The sequence below is a fragment of the Lotus japonicus genome, chromosome 1 (assembly GCF_012489685.1).
Source record: "Lotus japonicus ecotype B-129 chromosome 1, LjGifu_v1.2".
Classification (NCBI taxonomy): Eukaryota; Viridiplantae; Streptophyta; class Magnoliopsida; order Fabales; family Fabaceae; genus Lotus; species Lotus japonicus.
In genome coordinates this window covers 107570538-107593855 of record NC_080041.1, presented here as the reverse complement: position 1 = coordinate 107593855, position 23318 = coordinate 107570538, and the positions used below count along the sequence as shown (strand labels likewise).

At 37.2% G+C, this 23318-nt stretch overlaps 3 protein-coding genes and 1 pseudogene across 5 annotated transcripts; 3 read left to right on the top strand and 1 right to left on the bottom strand.

Annotated features, from left to right (window-relative positions):
- The first annotated feature begins 6272 nt into the window (after positions 1-6272).
- Positions 6273-7922, top strand: LOC130732395 (protein ALP1-like; annotated as a pseudogene).
- Positions 7923-9948: 2026 nt separating this feature from the next.
- Positions 9949-13269, top strand: LOC130728935 (protein PLASTID MOVEMENT IMPAIRED 2). Of its 2 annotated transcripts, none has more exons than XM_057580519.1 (3): positions 9949-10293; positions 10630-10850; positions 11278-13269. In XM_057580519.1, the coding sequence occupies exons 2-3, from the start codon at positions 10716-10718 to the stop codon at positions 13024-13026; spliced, it is 1884 nt and encodes a 627-aa protein (XP_057436502.1). In that variant the 5' UTR covers positions 9949-10293; positions 10630-10715; the 3' UTR covers positions 13027-13269. The 2 variants fall into 2 exon arrangements, with proteins under 2 accessions (XP_057436502.1, XP_057436503.1); XM_057580520.1 differs by lacking the exon at positions 9949-10293 and adding an exon at positions 10301-10426.
- Positions 13270-15396: 2127 nt separating this feature from the next.
- Positions 15397-19851, top strand: LOC130728934 (lipid phosphate phosphatase 2-like). 2 transcript variants are annotated; one of them, XM_057580517.1, is made up of 9 exons: positions 15397-15672; positions 16346-16438; positions 17266-17490; positions 17590-17677; positions 17782-17891; positions 18030-18120; positions 18283-18471; positions 18589-18648; positions 19442-19851. In XM_057580517.1, exons 1-9 carry the CDS (start codon positions 15613-15615, stop codon positions 19663-19665), a joined length of 1140 nt encoding a protein of 379 aa, XP_057436500.1. In that variant the 5' UTR covers positions 15397-15612; the 3' UTR covers positions 19666-19851. The 2 variants fall into 2 exon arrangements, with proteins under 2 accessions (XP_057436500.1, XP_057436501.1); XM_057580518.1 differs by lacking the exon at positions 16346-16438 and having other exon boundaries at positions 15398-15672.
- An 838-nt stretch (positions 19852-20689) lies between these two features.
- Positions 20690-21076, bottom strand: LOC130717940 (uncharacterized). The gene has a single exon (XM_057568353.1). It carries the CDS (start codon positions 21074-21076, stop codon positions 20690-20692), a length of 387 nt encoding a protein of 128 aa, XP_057424336.1.
- Positions 21077-23318: the final 2242 nt, after the last annotated feature.

The following is a 23318-nucleotide window of genomic DNA, read 5'->3' as shown; positions in this document are numbered from 1 at the left end:
GCTTTTGATGTTCTATCTTCGCCTTCTGACATGTCAGACATGCCGCCACAAACTCTGCTACATTCTTCTTCATTCCTGGCCACCAAAAATTCAACTTTAGATCTTGATACATCTTTGTCGATCCCGGATGAATACTCAATCTGCTCTTGTGACCTTCGTCAAGAATCATCCTTCTCAACTCCATGTCCAATGGTACGCAGACACGTCCTTTGCAACGCAGAATGTTGTCGGTTCCTACCTCAAAATCCGGCGCTTTTCCCAAAATGATCAAGTTCCGTTTCTCGATCAGCTCCTCATCTAACAGTTGTTTCACCTTGATCTCGTTCAGAAAATCACTAGTGATCGTCACCATCCCAAAGCTCAATTTTCCAGGTGTCACTTGCATACCCAAACTGAGGTCGTGAAAAGTCTCGATAAGTTCCAATTCCTTAATCATCAACGATGAAACATGAATTGTCTGGCGACTCAGTGCGTCTGCTACAACATTTGCTTTTCTTGGGTGGTACAACAAAGTGAAATCATAGTCCTTGATGAATTCCACCCAACGCCTTTGTCTCATATTCAGATCCTTCTGATCGAACAGGTACTTCAAGCTCTTATGATCACTAAAAACAGTGAAAGTGCTCCCATAAAGATAGTGCCTCCAAATCTTGAGCGCAAATACCACAGCCGCTAACTCCAAATCGTGCGTAGGATAGTTCCGTTCATGTATCTTCAATTGCCTTGAAGAATAAGCCACAGCCTTTCGGTGTTGCATCAACACACAACCCAAACCTTGGTACGAAGCATCGCAGTAAACCTCGTAGGGTTCCTTCTCTTGTGGTAATGTCAGAACTGGCGCGGTCGTCAAACGCTTCTTCATATCTTGGAAACTCTGTTCACAATCCTCTGTCCAAGCAAAAGGTTGGTTCTTCCGGGTGAGTTTCGTCAATGGTCCTGCAATCTTAGCAAAACCTTCGATGAATCGTCGGTAATATCCAGCTAAACCGATGAAACTCCTTATATCTGTCACAATCTTAGGACGCTCCCATGCAAGTACCGCTTCCACTTTACTGGGATCCACAGCAATACCCTCCTTTGAGATGACATGTCCTAAAAACTTTACTTCTTCGAGCCAAAATTCACACTTTGTCGCGTTAGCATACAGTACCTTATCCCGAAGAACTTGTAATACTTGACGTAGATGTTCCTCGTGTTCTTCACGATTCCTCGAGTAGATCAAGATGTCGTCGATGAACACCACAACGAAGCGATCCAAGAATGGATGAAAGATCCTATTCATGTAGTCCATGAATACAGCTGGTGCATTCGTAACTCCAAACGGCATCACCAAGTACTCATAGTGCCCATAGCGTGTCCTAAACGCCGTCTTTTGAATATCCTCATCCTTGACTCTAATCTGGTGATATCCCGATCTCAGGTCAATCTTCGAGAAAATAGCAGCACCCTTCAACTGATCCATCAAATCGTCAATCCTTGGCAACGGATAACGGTTCTTTATCGTGACTTTGTTCAACTGTCGATAATCCACACAAAGTCGCGATCTTCCGTCTTTCTTCTTCACAAGCAGCACTGCGCTCCCCACGGAGAAACGCTAGGTCGGATAAACCCCTTCTTGGTTAAATCTTCGAGTTGACTCTTCAGCTCAGTCAGTTCTGCCGGTGCCATACGATACGGTGCGATTGATATAGGTCCAATGCCTGGGACTATATCAATTGTGAACTCCATATCTCTGACCGGAGGTATTCCAGGTACGTCTTCGGGGAACACATCCTCGAAATCTTGCACAACAGCAATTCCGTGTACTCCATTCTCCTTAGCTTCCACCACGGTTGTAGACATGAGAGAACTCAAAGCTCCTTTCCTCAAAGAAAGCTTTGAAAAGTACGAGTTCAGGAACTCAGCGAGTCCAGCATCGGGAAAGATAACTACCTTATTGGTGCAATCAAGAAGAACATGATGGTGGGACAACCAATCCATGCCTATGATCACATCCAATCCCTTGAGAGGTAAACAGATTAAGTTTGCTACAAACTTCTTATCTAGGTACATCCAAGGACATTCCAGACATGCAGTGTTAGTTACTAGACTCTTAGATGCCGGGGTAGACACTGTCAAGTCAAACGGTAGCTTTGACACTTCTAGCTTTAACCTTGCCGCACAAGCTATATCTATAAATGAATGCGTAGCACCAGAATCAAATAGCGCGATAAGGGAATTACCCGCAATCTCGCAGGTACTGCGGATCAGACCATCGTCTTCCTCAGCTTCAGTTCCACTGATCGAGTAGACCCTTCCACCAGCAGTAGGCCTCCTAGCCCCAGCAACATTTGCAGCAGCCTCAACTTTAGGAATCCTGCACTCTGCAGCAGTGTGGCCTGGCTTGTTGCAAGACTCTCAGAACAGTGGTTGGCATAGTGCCCCTTTTTGTTGCACCTGAAGCAAGTCACATCCTCCCGATTCCCAGATGGGGTTCTTAGTGCAATTGCATTTCCACCAGTAGGATAAAAGGACCCAGAAGTTGTCCCCCTACCCTGAGGACGAACATACGGCTTCTTCTGGAAATGCCTACCCTTGTCACCTCTTCCTTGGTTAGTCCTAGCCGGACCTCCACTTCCTTGGTAAGGCTTGTTCAGACCTTGGAATTTGCCCCTTGCATTATCAATGGCCTCAATTCCCTTGGTCTTCTCCACCAGCACTTGGTAGCGATTCAGTCCTAGCGGTTGCACCGCCCTCTGCAGCTCATAACACAGCCCCTCAATGAATCGCTCACACATGTAGCCTTCATCAATCTGTCCTCTAAAGTAACGGAAGTGTTTAGCCAACGACTCCAACTTTGCAGCATACTCAGCAACGGTCATGCCTCCTTGACGGAGTCTCAGAAATTGTGCTTCCTTAGCGGCTCTAAGGACCACTCTGCAATCCCTAAAAACCAAGGGAATTTTTTTTTCTGTAAAACAACTAAACACTTCGGCTAAAAGGTTGGAAACATACCATAACTTTATTTAGATAACTTGTTTCCCGATATACAGTAATAATAGTTTACAATACCATAAGTAAGGTTCAGAATAAACATGCGCACTTTAACAGTGGCGGAAGCAAGACTTTAATAACAGAGTTCTCATAAAGTAAAAGAGACTCCAACATAATCCACAAGAAGAGAAGCAAAGCTGCTTCTCATACCTCTACTCCACCGCTTACAACTCGATCTCCAACTCGAGTAGCTATGCCTCGGCGGAAGGATCTCCATCGCCTAATAGCGTTAAGCGCCCAAACAACAAGTAGCAAATAGAAAGGGTTAACTCCATGCAATTACCATGTATAAAAGAGAAAAATCATGCTGTTCGAATTTAATTACCTGGCATGGTAAATAACTAGCAACATAACTCAACTCATATATCAACAACTTAAACATAAATCGGACTCAGATAATAATAACCTCAACAATGTAACATCAAATCAGATATCAATAAACCAATACGAAAATCCAACAACATAGGGTCAGGTGTTAGTTCCCTATAATGCAACTATATGCTGCTAACAAAATGGATCGATCAATATCGTCTCTCAAGACGGGACAATGATAGGACACACCTCCTCATTGCCACTTATAACGTCATACATGACGGGACAATCATAGGACACACCTCCTAATCGCCACTTAACGTCACACAAGACGGGACAATCATAGGACACACCTCCTGATCGCCACTTAGCACCTCGCAAGATGGGACAATGATAGGACACACCTCCTCATCGCCACTTGACTCAAGCCCTATATGCCAAGTCAGACAATAACAAAGCCCACCCAAGGACCAATCCAAAGTAACCACATGTTCCATCCACTAGGAAGCAGTAACGACAGAAACCAGTAAACGGCCGAAGCCTCTCAGAAAACATTTTCCAAATTCAGCATAATAATCATAATCATGTGCCAATCAATATAAACATCTTCATCTCAAACACAGGCAGTGCGATAAAAGCATGCAAGACTCAAAGACGCTCTAAAACCGAGTTACCCTTACCTTCGTGAGTAGAAGTTGGGCATGGAAATTGCGAACCTAGAACAAAGAAAACACAATCATCAACACAAGCTTCACTAGGAGCAACACGATCTACTAATACTAATCGAAATCATAAAGAAAGCCTCTATAGCTTCAGAGTTCCTATTTAGGCACAAATTGACAACGGAGACTTCGTTCGCTAAAACGAGCATAACTCGAGCTACAGAACTCAGAATGACACGAAACCGGCGCCAAAATTTCGACAATTGAAAGAGCTACGCAATGGCTCAGGTCATAGAGACCCAAAAATTATTTTTGGACACGGTACCCAAGCAATAAGGTTTCGGCCACTATGGAAAATAGGGTTTTCGAACTTTTTCTTCGATCTAAATCAATTCACAAGGTAGTTTTAGGGTAAAACTAAGGCAAAGAAATTGTCGGAACAATTTTCGGACAATCGGGTCGAAATACGACTATCCAGGGGCATTTTGGTCCAAAATAAAGGCTCAAAACTTCAAAGTTATCAGTTCGGAAAACAAATTTGACAGCATTGATCCTCATGACATCCGTGACAACAAATCCTAAAGGCACGAAGTCAGATTACAGCTTTTCGACAATAAAGTTTCGAAATGTGCGACTAATGGGGTTTTGAATCAATTTTTCAGATCTTGGACAACTGAATCGCAATCGGCGATTACTGACAGAGGTTTTAGACTCATGGGAACATAAGGAACATAACCCAACCAAGAAATCAAGGAAATCGGACAATTTTAGAAAAAGCTCAAAACTGTGAGCACAGAAACGACTTCAGAAACGCAACAGAAACAGTAAACAGAGGTAGGATTCATGCTAGTTACCTCAATACCTAGAAGTAGGGACGAACTGCACGAAGATTGGTCAAGTTTTCGCGAAAATTTCTCCTATCCTCCTCTCTCCTTGCTCGCGGCCTTGAATGGGTGAGAATGAAGAGATTTTGCTTTTTCGAGCTATTTATAGGCAGGTGAAATCGCGGGAAAATGAAAATTTCGCGATTCCGATTTTTGCAGCACGTCCACCGAGGAATTCTAAGAGAGATTCTGGCGTCAGAATTCCAGAACTCAAAACAATTATCTATGATTTGGGAAAAACGATATCTAAAATCTCAAAGGCGGTGTAAGTTAATCTGTCCCGTTAAACTACTTTTTGCTGTGATGCTCAGACGACAAAACTTCCTTCTGAAGAAAGATTGGAAATGTCGAAACAAATCTGGCAACGCGGACGGAAACTTCGTTAGAAGTCCCGAATAGAAAAAGTCTTCATCCATCGCTCGAATCTAGGGTTTCGAAGCAAGGAAATTAGCGTCGTCGGACTTCCGAAAAGTGAATACTATCGTGCGTACAGTCCAGAGTTCCGAAATGAAACGCTGGTCGAAGGAAAAATAAAGAAAATCTTTAAATTTTCCAAGGATTCGAAATCTCACTTAAAACGTTGCTCTAAAGCGAAATTAGCCTATTCTGGACACGCTTGCCATAAGGCGGGTGTGCAGACGACTCGCTCTAATTCCTAAAATGACTACGCAACATTCCTCAAGCAATTCCTGAACTTTCTTCTTCATTAATCTTTCTCAAATATCAAACTCCTGTCACGCTTACACTGATTCTACGCGTGAGTCGGAAATTAGCTTGTTCTGAAAATCCAGGTCTTACAAAATGCATGCCGAAACCGTTATAATTATATGAGCAAGCAAATAAATAAATGGATTGGCGCTTATGATGGCGCTAAACGTATGCAACGAAGCGGTTGGTCGGAGAATGATATTTTGACCCAAGCGCGAGAATTATTCGCAGATGGGAAGAAGGATCAATTTAATTTGATGACAGAATGGCAGGCTCTCCGTGATCAACCACGTTACTGTAGTCAAGCATGAGGAAATGTTGGCTCAGGAAGTAGTGGATCTAAGAGATCTCGCGAGAGTGATGCATGTGGCTCAAACTCTATAGGATCGATTCCCCGTCCAATGGGTAGGGATGCAGCTAAAAAAAGGGTAAAAAGAAGAGCACAACAGCTGCCTTGGAGGCGATGGAGAAAGATTGGGCTGAATACAAACAAGTCAAGGAGATAGAGGTTGAACAATTGAAGCAGATAGCATCGATGCAACAAGAGGCTAATAAATTGAGGAAAGAGGAGACTGAAGCTAAGAAAATGGAATTATTTCTAAACTTAAGTGAAGAGGAGCATCTCAGTGACCACAAGAAAGAGCTGTTGAAGCGGTTGTCCCAAGAGCTCTTTGGAAATTAATTGTCTGTAGTGTTTGCTTTATTAATTTTCAAGTGGTGTCAAGTCTGTAGTGTTTGCTTTAATAATTTGTCAGTGTTGTCAAGTCTGTAGTGTTTGCTTTATTAATTTTCAAGTGGTGTCAAGTCTGTACTGTTTACTTTAATAGTTTGTCAGTGTTGTCAGTGGCTTTAATGTATGGGTTACCGAGTTTGAATATGTATCACTCAATTCGAATCTAGTCCTTATCCGATAATTAACTATAGTTCATATTATTTCGAATCCGTCAGTGTCCACCATTCAATTTATCTATATATATGGACTCATAGATCCACCATTCAATGTATCTCTTCCCATCTTCTTCAAATTTCACAAAAAATGGATCCACCAGAGTTTGATCTCGAAGCATACCTTGAAAAAAGTGAGAGAGAAGACACTTATATACTCAACCGATTTAGGGATCGTCGAAATCTAATATTGGAGGATAGTGCACCTCGTGGTAGAAAACATCTCAGTAGAGATCATGCAGGGGCAAACCAAAGGCTAATTGACGACTACTTTGCCAATGAGCCTACATACGACGATGGAATATTTCGTCGCCGGTATCGGATGCAAAAACATGTTTTCCTTCGAATCATTGCGGACCTTTCAAGTAGTGATAACTACTTCACACAGCGAGTTGATGCAGCGAAGAAAGAAGTTATATCGCCCTTAGCAAAATGCACCACAGCAATGCGAATGTTAGCATATGGTGTGGCAGCAGATGCAGTCGATGAGTACATCAAAATAGGAGAGACTACAGCATTGGAGTGTTTACGTAGATTCTGTAAAGGAATCATACGATTGTATGAGCAATAGTACATGAGAGCACCAACCCAAGAGGACCTGCAAAGAATACTACAGGTTAGTGAAATGCGGGGGTTCCCAGGCATGATCGGGAGTATTGACTGCATGCACTGGGAGTGGAAAAATTGTCCTAAAGCATGGGAAGGTCAATTTGCTAGAGGGGATAAAGGAACCACCACAGTTATTCTTGAAGCAGTTGCATCTCCTGATCTTTGGATCTGGCATGCCTTTTTTGGATGTCCGGGAACGTTGAACGATATAAACGTTCTAGACCGGTCACCAGTGTTTGATGAATTGGAACAGGGAAACGCTCCAAGTGTGAATTTCATCATGAATCAACGTCCCTATAATATGGCATACTATCTAGCTGATGGTATCTACCCTTCTTATCCAACTTTCGTCAAATCTATTAGACTTCCTCAAAGTGAACCCGATAAGTGCTTTGCAAAACATCAGGAGGGATGTCGGAAGGACATCGAACGTGCATTTGGAGTGCTTCAAGCTCGTTTTAAAATCATCCGTGAACCAGCTCGCTTGTGGGACATAACTGATTTGGGTATCATCATGAGGTCATGCATCATATTACATAATATGATTGTTGAGGATGAACGAGATTCATATGCCCAATGCTGGACCGATTTTGAGCAAGCTGAGGGAAGTGGATCTAGTACACCGCAACCATACTCGACCGAGGTGTTACCCGCTTTTGCGGATCATGTGCGTGCTAGATCCGAGTTATGTGATCCAAAAGTCCATCACGAACTGCAAGCAGATCTAGTGAAGCACATCTGGGCAAAGCTTGGAATGTATCATGATTAAATATGTTTTGTATCGTACTAATTACGTTATTTGTGTGTTGTGTGTTTAGTTTGTTGTCTTGCATTTTAAGTTAAGAAAATTAAATAAATTATTGTGTGCTTAGTTTGTTGTCTTGCATTTTAAGTTAAGCAAATAAAATATATTATTGTGTGCTTAGTTTCTTTTCTTCCATTTGAAGTTAATAAAATAAAATAAATTATTGTGTATATTTTTTTAAAAAAATATTAAATTGTTAAGTGTTTTAATTTAATTTACGTTAAAAAAAATTACGTTAATTTAATTTAATTTAAAATAATAAAAAAACATTAAATTAAATCGATAATATTTTATTTAATTTAATTTTTATCAAAAATTTTAATTTTATGAAATCATAAAAAGAAAAATATAAAATTAAATCAAAATATGAAATAAAAAAAAGTGGTGGGGTAGGGGGTAGGGTGTTGAATGAAAAACCATTAGAGTGGGTAAAAGTTGAATGAAGTGTTGAACTGGAGAGAGAAGGTGATGTGGAGTGTTGAGAAGAGAAAAAGTGGAGTGTTGAGGGTGTGGAATGTTGAAACCATTGGAGATAGTCTTAACCTATTTAATCTCCCAAACCATATTGGTGATATAGTCGTTCACAACATTCTTAAAAGAATCTAAGTCAAGAAACTTCATCTCAAGCTTTAAATGCACCTACCCAATGTTATAATATCATATAAAACCATTAAAGTAACCCTTACCCAACAGCTTAAGCTTTTGGGATTAAGTGATTGTTTGATACCCAAACTCATCATCTTCATTAAATTGAGGGAAATTTGTTTTGTTCCCCATTATTATCTTCTTCACCTGAACCGAAAAGACTATGCAGCACATCACTATAGTAATTCAAGTTTCTTTCATCCCAAGACCACTCCGCGGTCTCATGATGGCAAGGGTGTTGGATCTGAGCTTCTGATTCAGCTTTGACACGTTAGTCAGTTTTGAAATTCATCCTCTATCCAAAAACAATGGTTAACCCTCTATATCAGTACTCAGTGACGCTCGAACCTCTGTATGAGCACTTAGTCTTATGTGTAGTTCATGAGCCTCAAAGACACCAAGTCTTTAATGGAAATTATTTATCTTGTAACCCGGCCGGCCTTCATAAATAATGGATGATGGATCAATTTGGTCTTTTGTAAGGTCCACGAGCCCTATAGACGCTAGGTCTTTAAGGAAGACGATGTTGGTCTTACATGATAGGTCGTCGTTCAGTGATAGAATGTCTCGATCTTCCGCGAGGATCACCATTAAATGACAAGAAAGTGAAAATAAACATATTTCAAACTCAAATTAATAACATAATTTACTATACATAAATAATATTTTCATTTTTTTTGTTCACACAATTTTTATAATTTTTTCCTTTCTTGCTGAAATAGAAAAAATTAATTAACGTACTAATAGAATATGCTACAAGGTACCAAAACTCCATTTACCCTGAGAATTGTCCTATGTATAGTTTCAAAAAAAGAAGAGAATTGTCCTATGTATAAAAACATTTTTTGGTTACACATGAGATTGATGGTTTTGCGTTTGTAGATGTGGCTGATTCCTGATCCATGGATTTCTTGTGGTAACGCGATAATTTTATGCCTAGAGATAGCTGTACAAAAATGTCTTCATTCTATGTCTTGTTATATTGCACTTGCCATCCTTTTCAGCTTCATTAATCTCATCTTTGCATTCTTGTATTCCCTTCATTAGCAAAATTGCATCGAACTAAAGAGTTGACGGTTGATACTTTGTATTTTATGGTTGGATTGGTGTTCGATTCTCAATTATTGTGAATTGACCTTTATATGAAGTGTGCTAAATTTAATGTGCTAATTGTGAGAAAGAGATAAGATAAAGAGAAAAATATATGAATTTTGTTTGTTTAGGACTTCAAATTCGAGATTTAGTCACATACTTTTAAAGCACACTCATTCTGTGTTAGCAAGTGACTTGGCCAAGGTGCATGTCTAAATAATTACTGTACATTGATGTCTTGAATAATAGCAGAATATTATGTTTTACTGGAAAAACATGGTGGCACCATTTTCAATTTTAAAAGGATTATTCCAGTGAAAAAGACAATCTAGTAAAAACTGAAAAGTTGGTGGTCCATAAAAATAGTTCAAAAACAAAAACTTGAGAGTCTGATGCAATGAAAAATCTGTGAGGAAATCAGAAAGAGAAGGGTAGCAGCGATGTGTCCAATACCAGCCAGTCATTGGAACTTCCTCCCTCTTCTCCCTTTTCTTGTTACAGACCTTCTTGTTTAGCCATTTTAGCTTAGAATTCTCAGCCACAACTTTCACCTCAAATTTTGATTTTTCAGCTAACCACTCTCCAAGCACAGTCTCAGGTATGGCACTTACTTCCTTCATGATGTTTTCCTACATATATATCACTGTCTATATGTCACATGGAGGCTAGTTAAATGCCAACTACAATATGCTTTTAAGTTAGTGTTGAATTTGCTTATTTTAGGATACAAGGTGCTTTTCTTAATTAATAGCATGTTTGTATTAGCTTATTTTTCATCATAATCAAATATGGCTCCCAGAAACTACTTATAAAAGCTTTTTTCCCAGAATTGATTCTTGCTTTAGAATCAATTACAGAGTGATTTTCAAATATGCTATAAGCCTTCAATTTGGGCAACATTTGCTTTATGTTAGTGTTGAATTTGCTAATGCAGGGCGATGCTATCTTAGGATACAAGGTGGTTTTTCTGAATTAAGCCTTTAGTTTTGGAGACATTTGCCGATACTTGTGAAAACCCAGATGGATGGTAAAGAGCTTGGCAGCAGAAGAAGAGTAGGATCAGTTAAAGATGCTATTAACTTCTATGATGATAGAAGAGTTGCTGATACAGACAATCCTTCATTGAAGAAAACCCAGATGGATGATTTTTCAGTGGTATGTTCATGCATGTGTGTGTTTAGATCAGTGTTGTCACAAGGATAAAATTGATTATAGTAAAAGTGAGTTGGAGTTGGTTGAAAGTAAAGTGATTTATGTCTACATAGATTTATGAAAGAGTGATTTTTGTAGGGTAATATTGTGAAATCTAGTTGTAAACAACAACTGATTATGTTCAACACATAAGCTACTATCTTTAGCTTGTAGGAGAAATGATTTTGAGACTGAAATAAATTTTCCAAAATTACTCTCAAACATCTATTGTCATTCAAAATCGATTTGAATATATGGGATAATGGGAATTGATTCTGAGTTTCCCCAATGGATAACACACACTAAAGAGAACAAAAGAACCCATCTTCATGATTTTGCAACTTGTGTACTATTTTCGCATTCTTTTATTAACTCTTTCTTTTTTTCACAGAAACCTTCTTCAAGAACAAGAGAACTCCACATAGCAAGAAGGGATATTGGCCGGTTCAAAGAGAGCAGAGGAACTGCAGAATCCACAAAAGCTCAAGCAGAATCTGAGCTTTCAAATGCAAAGAAAACAGTGAGACAGCTTTCTTCTTTGATTGCGGAATCAAGTTACAAGACAAAGACACAAATGAAAGATATTGAAAAGCTAGAGAAGTGGGGAAAGAGCCAACAAGGAGAAAGGAATGAGAATTATGAGTATGCAAGAGTCATGAGAGAATTGGAGTATCTCAAAATGGAACTGTTCAAGCTAAAGCTTGATGTGGCTTCTGTGCTGGAAGACAAATCAAAGGCAGAGAAAGAAATTGAAGCATCAAGCTCCAAGATGATCTCTTGTGCAAGAACTGCAGAAGCACTTACAAAGGAGATTGAGGAAGCCAATGAAGAACAAGTACTTGCTGAACTGGCCAGGATTGAGGCTTTGAAAGAATTGGAGGATATCAAATCCCAGAGAGAAAAGGAAGCAAATGAGTTTTCATCCAAATTGGAAAGCATAAGGAAGAAATTCAAGGAGGCCATTGACGAGGTAAAAGAGTCAAATGAGCTTGAAATGAATTTAGCTGAGACAATGTCAGATGTTGATCTCTTGCAGAATGAGTTGAACTCACTTAAGGAAATAGAGAAAAGGGTTCAAGGAGATGAGAGCATGAAGCAATTGGTAACAAGTTTCAAAAAAGAAGATGAATATGAGGACTCTACTGTGTTACTAGAAGAATTAGAGGCTGCAAAGAAAGAGTTAGCTTTGATTAAAGAAGAGGGTTTTCAGTTTATGGCCTCAATGGATGTTATAAGAAATGAGCTGAAGCATGTTACTGCTGAGACAAGCAGCTTGAAGAAGAAGGAAAACAAAGCTGATTCAACACTTCAAAATCTCAACTCCAAGTTTCTGAGAGCAAAATCTAAACTAGAAGCGGTGTCTGCTGCAGATGATAAGGCGAGAACTATAGTCATTAGTCTATCTCATGCTCTTGAAAATCTGAAGACAGAAATAAGTGAAGCAAAAAAGGAAAAAGAGCTTATAAGCCAAGAGATCATAACCACCAAGGAAGAGATTCAAAGAACTGAATTTGAGATAGACATGAATGAGGAAAGATTACAAGGTGCCATGCAAGAGCTAGAAGCAGCAAAAACATCTGAAGCACTAGCTTTGGAGAAGCTGAAAACACTGACCGAGTCAACCATGAGAGAAAGAGCTTTATCAGCAAAACATAGTTCCTTGATTACGATCTCAAAATTTGAATATGAGTATCTAACTAATCATGCAGCTGCAGCAGAAGAAATTGCTGACAAGAAAGTTGCAGCATCTCAGGCATGGATTGAAGCACTCAAAGCAAGTGAGAAGGAAATAGTGATGGAAACAAAAATGGCTCAGAGAGAACTCAAAGAAGCAATGTTGGAGGATGAAAAGAGGGAGGCTTACACCAAACAGAAGATGGTGGTTTCAAGAGGAGTTAGTAATGAGGAGTTGTGCAATTGGCCGAAGAAACGCGAGAAGAGTTCATCAGCCAAGAATTTTCAGGGAGCTAGTTCAAGAAAGAGCTTCAAATCCAATGGTAGTTTAACTCCTGCGAAGCGAGCTAAACTTTATGCTTCCCCCGCTAGGCATGTCAGTCCTTTCACTCTCAAGAAGAGGAAGAAGGTGATGCCAAATCTAGCAAAGCTGTTTAGTGCCAAGAAAAACACAAGAATTGCATAATGTGTGTTTGGAAACGCTTCTATGATTAATTTTGGAGTCAGAATCAATTCCGAGGAGAAATTTCTGTGAGTAGGTTCTGAGTTTCAAAATTGATTCTGGTGAAAGAGAAGCTTATCCAAATATAATGTGTGTTTGTAGTAGGCCATGTAACAAAGTAAATAAAGTAATGTTACACAAGGTTAAAGGATTTTGCTCCTAATAAACATGATTTTTTTATGTGGATTTATACATAATCATTGATAATTGATGTGTGTGTGGTGCTATTAGAATCCAAGACACTCTGCACAATAACTCTAAAATGACAATCACGGATGGTAGTTGAAAGTCATTGATAAGTTTTATCATCAAATAATTCAAGATAATGAAGTTCCATCGTTGTGCTAAGATGGAATGCAAGAAATTTGCTTTCTTTTTTCAGGAAAAGGAAAGGATAGAGTTTGGATCCACAAAAGCAAACTCCTTACTCATAAAAACTGACAGAATGTGATCAATCAACACAATATTACTTATAGATACTTCGCATTGCAATGAGTGGACTTGTGTATGTATTCATGTTAAAGTTGACTAAAAGTACATTTACTCGGATGACACAAAAGACATGGATCGGCCGAAATTACATTTAAATTATCTTAAAATGTGAGCTGACAAAAATACAAACACACGGGTATGTTGACATATTTTTAAAACTTTTCTACAATGATAAACCTAAGAGTACACGCATGATTATGTTTTTCTCACATGAGAGGATCTTAGTAGTCTATTTAGACGTAGAAACAAAATTTGAAGATAAGAGAATTGCATATGAGATGATTTTTTTTAATCAATTGATCTGTACATTAGCTATTAACATGAGTTGTAAGCTGAATTTATATGATTTTGTTTATCTACACTTCAAAACTTTCAATCAATAGAATTTAATTAAGTGGGAAAATATTTTTTACTTAAATTAATTGAATTATTTTGTAAATTTAGTTGATGTTGTGATAAGTTTTTCAATCATGATTAGTTGACCTGTAAAATATTTTACACTATCGAGACATATATATTGTTCTCATTTCATACATACTTTGAGCTTTAATTTTCATAATTTATTTGATCAACGTTTTTTTTTTCATTACTCCTACTTGCTTATAAAAAAAATACTCTGTTATGATAATTGACACTCTCTATATTCTTTTTAAACGGACGTTAAAAGCTAAAAACTTATAAATAAATTATAAACTATTTTTAGAAATTTGACATTTATTTTTTTTATATAAAAAGATAAATTACACCCTCAAAAAATTGACTCATAAACCTCCCTCAACCTCAACTCATATGTCTCATAACTCTTACCAGTTGAACTATTATTCGGGAACAAATTTGACCATCTTATATATACTTGGATAATTATATTATAAGATAAGATAAAATTAAATAAATTCTTTGAGTACACCTGAGTCAAGCTTCACATCATCATCGCCAGAGCGACCGCCAGAGAGATGCTCATCAGTTATGACCGCCACCAATAAAGCTCTCCATCTATCAAAGACAACATTTTGATGTACAAAATGCCAAAATAGAAAAGAACTTTATTTTCACACTTTTTTTCAATCCTTTTTCTTTTCTCTTTTCATCGATTGAAATTTATGTTGTCATCACTAAGTTAGAAGTGTGAGGAATATCATTAGTGGATATCACATGAATTTTAGTTAATTAAAAAAGAAAATGTTAAAATCAGAATTGATAAAATATTATTGCTAGCATTTTTCAAAAAAGTTTATCTAAATGACCTATAAAAAAACTTATTTTAAATTACCTAGTTTTAAGTGAATCAATAATATTTAAGATAAATGATAAACGTAGTAATTTAACCTAAGTTTTTTTATGGTGCTTGTTGTGGTACCTTAAGCTAGATTAATGTGTGGTACCCAAAAGACTTGGTTCAATGAAAATGATTCATGTATTGATTAAAATTTTGATTTTGTTCTATCATAGTAATGCAGTGTTCTATTCTTAGAGACGTGAGATATGCGAGTTGTGTTTTCTGAACTTTGTTCATCCATCAATCATGATCATTATACACGCATCTCAATTACCATCATTCATTTCCACCACTCGTCCATTTTTCATTAAAAAATGAATTTCACGAAATAAAGTTAATTTATAAGTGAAGTAAAATCTAAAAATGTAGTATTTACCTCGAATAACATGATAATAATATATTAAATTATTTAATGCGGGTACCACACCCAAAAATATTCTGAATATCACATAATTTACCTTTTTGGGTCATTTAGAAATAACATTTTTTAAAAAAGAAAATGCAGTGATTGTGATACTTTTTTCTTACTACCTTCCTTTTCAGTTTGGTTTCTTATTTTGATATTTTCACACAACAAAACCCTACTCCATGATTAGCTTCAATAATAGCAATATGTACATGATGTAACCCCAACTGGGACCATTTCACTTTTCTCATCTCTTCGCTGTGTACACAATTTGAAATTGAAATTGAAATTACTCTCTTGCTTCCTTTGCTTTCTTCTTCCGATTCATATGCTGCAAGCAAACCCTTCACTTTGACATTGCTGAATTCACACTGTTATGGCCTGGTGGAATTTAAGACCCCTCTTTCGTTCTCAAACTATCAGGAACCCTTTTCAGGTCAGTGCCTTATGCTTCTTTTACTTCATCTTCAAATGGGTATCCACTTTTTTTCAATACGTTCAATGCTATATTTCTCTGTACCCTGCTAAAAAGAAAAAAGCTTTTTAAGTTTTATTAATGGCTTACAAAGATCGTAGTAAATTTCTGTTTCTGGGTATAATTTTGCTTCTAGTTATCTTGATGGGTATGGATGAGTGTGATGATTCATGATAAAGATAGTTCTTTTTAATTTTTATTCATATTTGCCTTTTTTTTATTCATCCATTTCTTGATAAAAAAATCAAGGTCAATGTCAATGTCAATGCAAATGCAAAGTATAGCACATTCTTCACATTATTTGGGGTGATTTTCCTGAATCCTGAACCTAATTGCTGCGTGCATGTGTTTACTGTTTACAAACTTATGATGAACACATGCTCTGGCATGTTTAGCTGGAGATGCTGGCATTCCTGCTGTATAAATATTAAATTCCAGTAGTATTTAAAATGGTTGTTACACACAGGATTTTCCAGGTTTCTAATTTGGATATTTTGCAGCATTTTTCAAGTATAATAGATATCCCTCATGTCTTTGAAAACACAAAATATATAAAAGTTGTAAGAGAAGCAAAGCAAATCATGGTATGTTCACAAAATTTGCCCCTGAAGTTGCTCTTTTTGAGGTTACCTAGGATTTATCGAGCAGGAGGCTGGGGATCTCTGCTGTGACTGGTGCTCACTTTTCATCCATTAAATTTCCATTGATAGACCCTAAGAGTGAAGAGGTATACAGTTTAATTAAGATTTTTCTTGAATAGCTAAAGGGGATTCTTTAGGCTTGGCCATCACAATATTTGGCTCAGAGAAGATATATATATGAGTACATAACCTGTTTCTAGTATTCTCTTACTCTACACAAGTAGTTGTGGGTGCGGCAGAGTCATTTAAGAATAAGAATACCTGTTCTCAAATGTCTGTATCACTGGCATTTGCTTGTCTTTTCCTATACTGCTTTCTGTCCGCAGTTTAAAACTACTGTAAATGACCAGCTTATAGCTGAATCAGGCTGTTCAGTGTGTTTTGAGATTCTTGCAAGAGAAATAGGTCTTAAGCTACTATAGAAATTCTTATTGACTTTTATTGAAGGAATTCCCCAATCTAATTCCATTTTACTCTTTCTTCTGTGTGGCAAGACCACTTTCCTTATGGACTTCCACCTTCACTTTAAACATTCTAATTCACATTATGTTGATGGATCATGTCGATTAGGTCGTTAATGTGACGATTTCAACTGCATATATGAAGAATGCTAATAGCACACTTTTTCTTATTGGTTGAATTTCATGTGAATCATATCAAAGTTGGTGCTGGACCCACTAAACTGGGAGCGAGAACCATATAATTTAGTGAATCTCAAATGAATTTCAATTAATAGGATAGTGTGTTGGAAAGATGGTGTTGCTAGCATTTCTCTTTGTTAAATTGGTTGTTTGTTTGCTTTGTTATATATAGATCATGGATATCTGTTGGTGTTTACTGTAGAAGGATTAAACTTTTTAATTTCTGACTGCTCTTAAATCCTAATCTCAATTGTGGTTTTTGTGAGCTCTAGGATTTCAGGATGAGGGAAGTCCAACTTGGTTCACATACTATGACTTCTCATGGATATGCACTTGCAAGAACCCACATGCATGATTGGATCATACTATTGCTCCTTGTGGTGATTGAAATCGTCTTGTACATGATCCATCCATTCTATCGCTTTGTTGGGAAGGATATGATGACTGATCTCAGATATCCCCTGAAGAGTAATACAGTTCCTGTTTGGTCTGTTCCAGTAAGTTTACTGCTTCATATACAACACGTACAAATGTATTTTTTCTTGACTAATTTCATTAACAAGGTTATCTTGTTCTTTTCTATTTGTCATGGTTAGATCTATGCAGTTTTGTTGCCTGTGGTGATCTTTCTTGTTGTCTATATCCGAAGGAGAGATATCTATGATCTTCATCATGCCATTCTGGGTATAGTTTTTAGATACCCCTCATTTGTGCAATTGCTAAGAGACATATTCTATTTGCTAAATTGAAACTATTCAAGGATGACTAGACACTATTTGCTCCCACAGGTCTATTGTTCTCCATCTTAGTAACAGCAGTACTTACTGATGCAATCAAAGATGCAGTAGGTCGACCTCGACCTGACTTCTTCTGGCGATGTTTTCCGGATGGAAAGGATGTATGTATTCCTTGAATTTTAGATTCAGCCCATGTTCTGTCTGAAAGATTTTCTCCTCCCATGCAAGCAAACTTCTATGAATCAATTAAGTCGATTCTTAATATCTGGCACATTTGATGATTAACGGCTTCTTGCTAGGTTTATGATGCATTGGGAAATGTTGTTTGTCATGGTGACAAGGATGTTATAAAGGAAGGACATAAGAGTTTCCCAAGTGGCCATACTGCATGTATGTAGCATTTATTATATATGCTGTTTGTACAAATGTCTAAAAAATTACTGGCTGTCAGAATGAGCTTCGCTTAATTTAGTCAATTTAACTCTTTGAAAGCATGATCACTCAATTTATTTGATTTGTTGTTTGTTTTAAGAAGTTTCAATCTGTGTGCAGGGTCCTTTGCTGGTCTGGGGTTTTTATCACTGTACTTATCTGGAAAAATAAAAGTATTTGATCAAAAAGGCCATATTGCAAAACTTTGCATTGTTGTTCTACCACTACTTTTTGCATCACTTGTCGGCATTTCTCGAGTCGATGACTACTGGCACCACTGGCAGGACGTGTTTGCTGGAGGTCTTTTGGGTCAGTCCATCTTTAGCTTCTTAATTAAAATTAGCTTAAATTGGCCTAACAGTTCATCCAAAAAAAACTACTCACCACTACTGTTGGTACCTGACTTTGTGAGATTTCTTCTTTCAGGGCTTGTAATGGCCACATTTTGCTATTTGCAGTTTTTTCCTCCTCCTTATCACCCTGAAGGTATGTTTCACTGCAGATTCTATTAGATGATACAGTATTTTACATAATTTATTGGAAAATGTTTGTTTTTAGTCTGTCTATGTTCTTTGATATTATGTTCACATATGCTTTAAAATTTTCACCTGATGATAAATCTTTCCTAGAGATTTGGACTCTTGATATGGATCAAAGCAATGATGTATATAAGTGAGGGACTCATCAATACAAAGAACTTTTTTCTGCATTATTTGCCATTTAGTATTATATAGTCAGGGGACATGAGCAATGTTGCTGCTCATGTTCTATCAGGATCAGAATTTACATTCATGAACAGGGAAAGAACCATGGTTCAGAATTGGAATTAGTTTATGGCTTAATAAGTCCATTTGAACTCATTCTTACTTTGTTAAAAATATAACGTAAAACCATTCATGCGACTTCACCCAATAGTTCAAGCTTTCAGGTTGTTGGATCATGGTATGGTATTGAGCTCTGTGTGTGATCAAGTGGCCTCGAGTTCAATTTTTGTTACTCCCATTGTTCTACTTTTGTTTGGATATCCGTTGACATAAGTACAAATAGACGTTAGCACTCACTCAGTAGTAAAAATTGAACAAAACTCTATGGATTAGGATGTTCACATTGCACACAACTGTTATTCAAACACACACTAAAAAGTTAACTGGGCCAATAACTTGAGTTTTTAAGATAGTTGGTTTATCATCTATGAGTTACTTTAAATAATCACTTATCAAAATTTTCCATGTTGATGTATTGATATCTGTTTTATGAATTATGTTGCTTTTGTCTGCAGGTTGGGGTCCTTATGCTTATTTTAGGATGCTGGAAGAATCACGAGGGATGACACAACAAGCTGCTAATGGTGAAAGTTCTAGCGAAGCGCAGTTAAGAGAAGCTCAGGACCAGGAGGGACAAGGTTTCCATGGATGTATGGGGATAACTTTAGCACGGGATCAAGGTGGTGAAACATTGGATGAAATTGAAGCTGGGAGGAGACAAAACCCTTACACATCATGATCTTACTCTTTGTAAATAAGATCTTAGTTCGTATTCTAGAATTTAAAACTGACTAACACATTCTACTGAATATCGTTTTTCTATTCAGCTAGTCACTACTAACTTTGAAGCATGCTTGTTTATATTTGAGATAATCTCTGTTATTTCTTTCTTTGTAAATCAAGGTGGTGCATCTCTTTTCTTTTCTTTTTTTTCTTCTAATTTTCATGAAACTTTAGAGTAAGGAGATGGTGCTCCAGTTCAAAATTTATCTTCAATGTCCTACAAGGATAGCTCAAGTGGTAGGAGTTGGGGGACATATGTGTTAGGTAAGGGGAGGTCCAGGGATCGAATCCTGGCGGGCGCAATTTATCTTTCCGATGTACAAAAATTTTTTTTTATCTTCAATTGGCGTGGAAACGCTTTGTATTTTCTATCGTGGTAAAAATTTAACAAACACCCCTTTTACGCATTGTTGATCACTTTTTTAGTTTCTTATTAGAAATAAATTATTTGCTTGTTTTTCTTAATCCGTGATGTTAAACTGCACAATTTGTGTTTACATATAAAATAAGAAATACCAACAAATCCCAGCTAGCGGCTTCTTAAGCATTTAATCGATGATTCAATCCTGAACAATGTTTATAGATAATGATTTGCTGATTAAGGTTTACTCACTTGATGTGATCTCAGAGCCTCAAAATGATTAGTCTCATGGTTATCAACCGGAAAAAATACAATTATTTAGGGTGGGTTAAATCCGGCAACCCCTATCATATCTAATCTAATCCTTCATTATCAAATCATATTCATCAAGAACTCCATTATCTCCAAATTATGCTTTGGCAATGCTCATTCAGACAACTATAGTTCTTCATGGATTACATCAAATCAAATAAAGCATCTGCCATTTCAAATTTTACATGCCGCTGGGCTGGAAAATCAAATGTACCAATTTCTTCCAACCCTCAACAACAAAATCAGAATGAAAAACAGAACCAAAACATGAATTACAACAAGCACAATAGAAACATCCATTCATTCATCATATCTGAACAACAATTGTTTTTTCAGAATCCGTATACTTATTCTTAGATTTTCTAGACTTACGAGTTCTGAAATTGAAGTCGTACCCAATCCCTTGACCGTAGCCAAATCCAACACCCAACCCACAACCCATTCCGAGACCAAAAACGAAGTTGAGGTGGTTGAAGGGCCACCCTCCGGACCCGAAACCACCGCCACCGACCAAACCGAAGCCTAGTCCGGCACCGCAGCCGATTCCAGCTCCGAAGCCAGGACGAGGAAATGAGGTTTGAGGTTTTTGGGGTTTGTTGTTGTCGAGGAGCTTGGTTATGGAGAACTGTTGTTTGCTGTTGGTGCTGGTTCCATTCCAAGTCCAGAATGAGTCAGTATCAGCTTTGGTTTGCATTGTATGGTATGGGTGATTGTGTTAGAGAGACTTGCTGTGTTTTTTAATGGATATTAGATAGATAGGGTTTCTACACTATGGTCTCTCTTTGCTTTGGTTCAAACTACTAGAGTTTTGGGATTTTTGAGGCAAATCCAAACATAAATTATTAAGTTATCTTTTTTTATTTTATTTTATATTTGCACATGTTACTTGTGAGACTAGTCTCGCCTCAAAGTTTGCGAGTTTGCGCACTAAATAGTAGGAGATGGATATTCTAGATTCATTGTAGTTGTTGCCGGTTTTTATAGTGATTGACTGATTGCAGTCAAGTAATACACTTTTGGAAACACAATTTTCGAAAGCTGTTTTATCTTTTGAAATTTGAACACACAAATTCACTTCTGAAAGTGAAAAATAGAAACTGAAAGTTGAGCTTATAAAAGAATAAAACTTGACTGCAATGACCGCAAGAACCAGCGATTGCGGTTAATCCAAATTCGTATGACTCACTCTCAGTTTTTCTTATTCATAATTGCATTTTTTTTCCTCCTATTTTTTCACAGTTTTTTATTTTTACTTTAGTTTTTCTTATTAATCGTTAAATTGATGAGACACATCTTAGAGTGTGCTTTATAAATAGTTTTCCGAGGCAGCAAAAAAAAGTGTGTGCTTATAAAACAGTTTAAAAAAGACCTAACTATGTTAGGTCACTCTATTTTAGTGCTTCTTTAGTTTAGGCCGTCAGGAGTATTTTTATTTGGTAAACAATTTCAAGTTCTTTTAATTCCTGCCGCCAAGATCTAAAATAAAAAAGTAACTCGGTAGACAAGGACAAATGCCCACAAAAGTGTTGACGTGGAAATATGAAGAAAACTTCAAAAATATCTAAGGGGAGGTTCGAACCCCCAACTTGAGCTTAAGGAGCAAAGCTTTTACCACTAGGCTAGGGGCTTTGTCATTGACTTAGTGGTAAGAGTCTCTCCCATTAACCTCTAGCCTAGTGGTAAAGGTTTGTCCCTTAAGTTCCATGTTAGGGGTTCGAATCTTTTTTTAGATATTTTTGAATTTTCCTTCATATTTTCATGTTAGTATCTTGTGGACCCACCTGATGAGGTGACAAATGTCCAACAAGGTTCTGTCTGCCGAATCACTTTTTTTTTATAGACTTTGACGACAGAGACTAAAACCACACTATTATTTTTTATTTAAGGGTATTTACCAAAATAAAAACTTATGGGGCCTAAACTAAAAGAGCACTAAAATAGAGGGACCTAAATCATATTTAAACCTCACAAAATTAGGCTAACTTTCAATGTATGAGATACTTTCTTACTTTGACATATAGCGCATAAACTGACTTCCAATTCCCAAAATTGAAATGTCGCAAAACGGAAAATGGATGGTAAAACATGCTATTAATCACATGTATAAGCACTGTTAATCCTTACATCATTAAATAGAGGTTACCTCACACAAAAAAACAATTTGAAATGAATTAGTGGTTGGACCACATTTCTAAATCATAAAAATAGGGGACTAAGTTGTGAAAAAACTTGGCCTCAAAAATCATATGCTCGATTACTAAACTTGGGTGCCATATTTAAGGGGAAAATGAAGTAGGAACATTAAAATCACAAAATTGATGAATTAGAGGATTGAACTTTGCAAAAAAAGACAAAAAGAAGGGGAACAAAACTAGGAAATCACTTAAAGTGTAAGAATCAAAAGTTATAACTGTTAGGAAACTATGCAAAATTTCCCCATAATCAGATTCGTGGAATAGCGATTAAATGCGGAATAATAGCACACATACAAATTAATAACGGAGTTCGGCCAATTATGCCTACGTCTCCGGGCTGCTGCAGACCTTTTATAGAAAGGAGAAATATACACTGTGTTTACAAACACTCATACTCTCTCACAAACCCACAACCCAATTACACCTAAGAATTTCTTACACTAAGATATTCTCACTCTGGGATTTTTCTCTAGCTACTGAAATGCTCTCAATGTTGGAATGAATATTTCCTTCAGCTTGCGTTGCTATTTATAGAAGCTGAAATGAAACCAATTTCTATGCATTTGTGTGTGTATGCATATTAGCATTTTCAACATTGCTGCACCGTCCATCTATCCCTCTGACAATGCATTAATTTCCTTCCATGAATTTCCAAGGCTAGTTTATAGAATGGGTGGCAAGGCTATAGTGTAGAGTCTTTGACCAACAATCTCCCACTTGAAGACTGACTTCAGTCGGTCT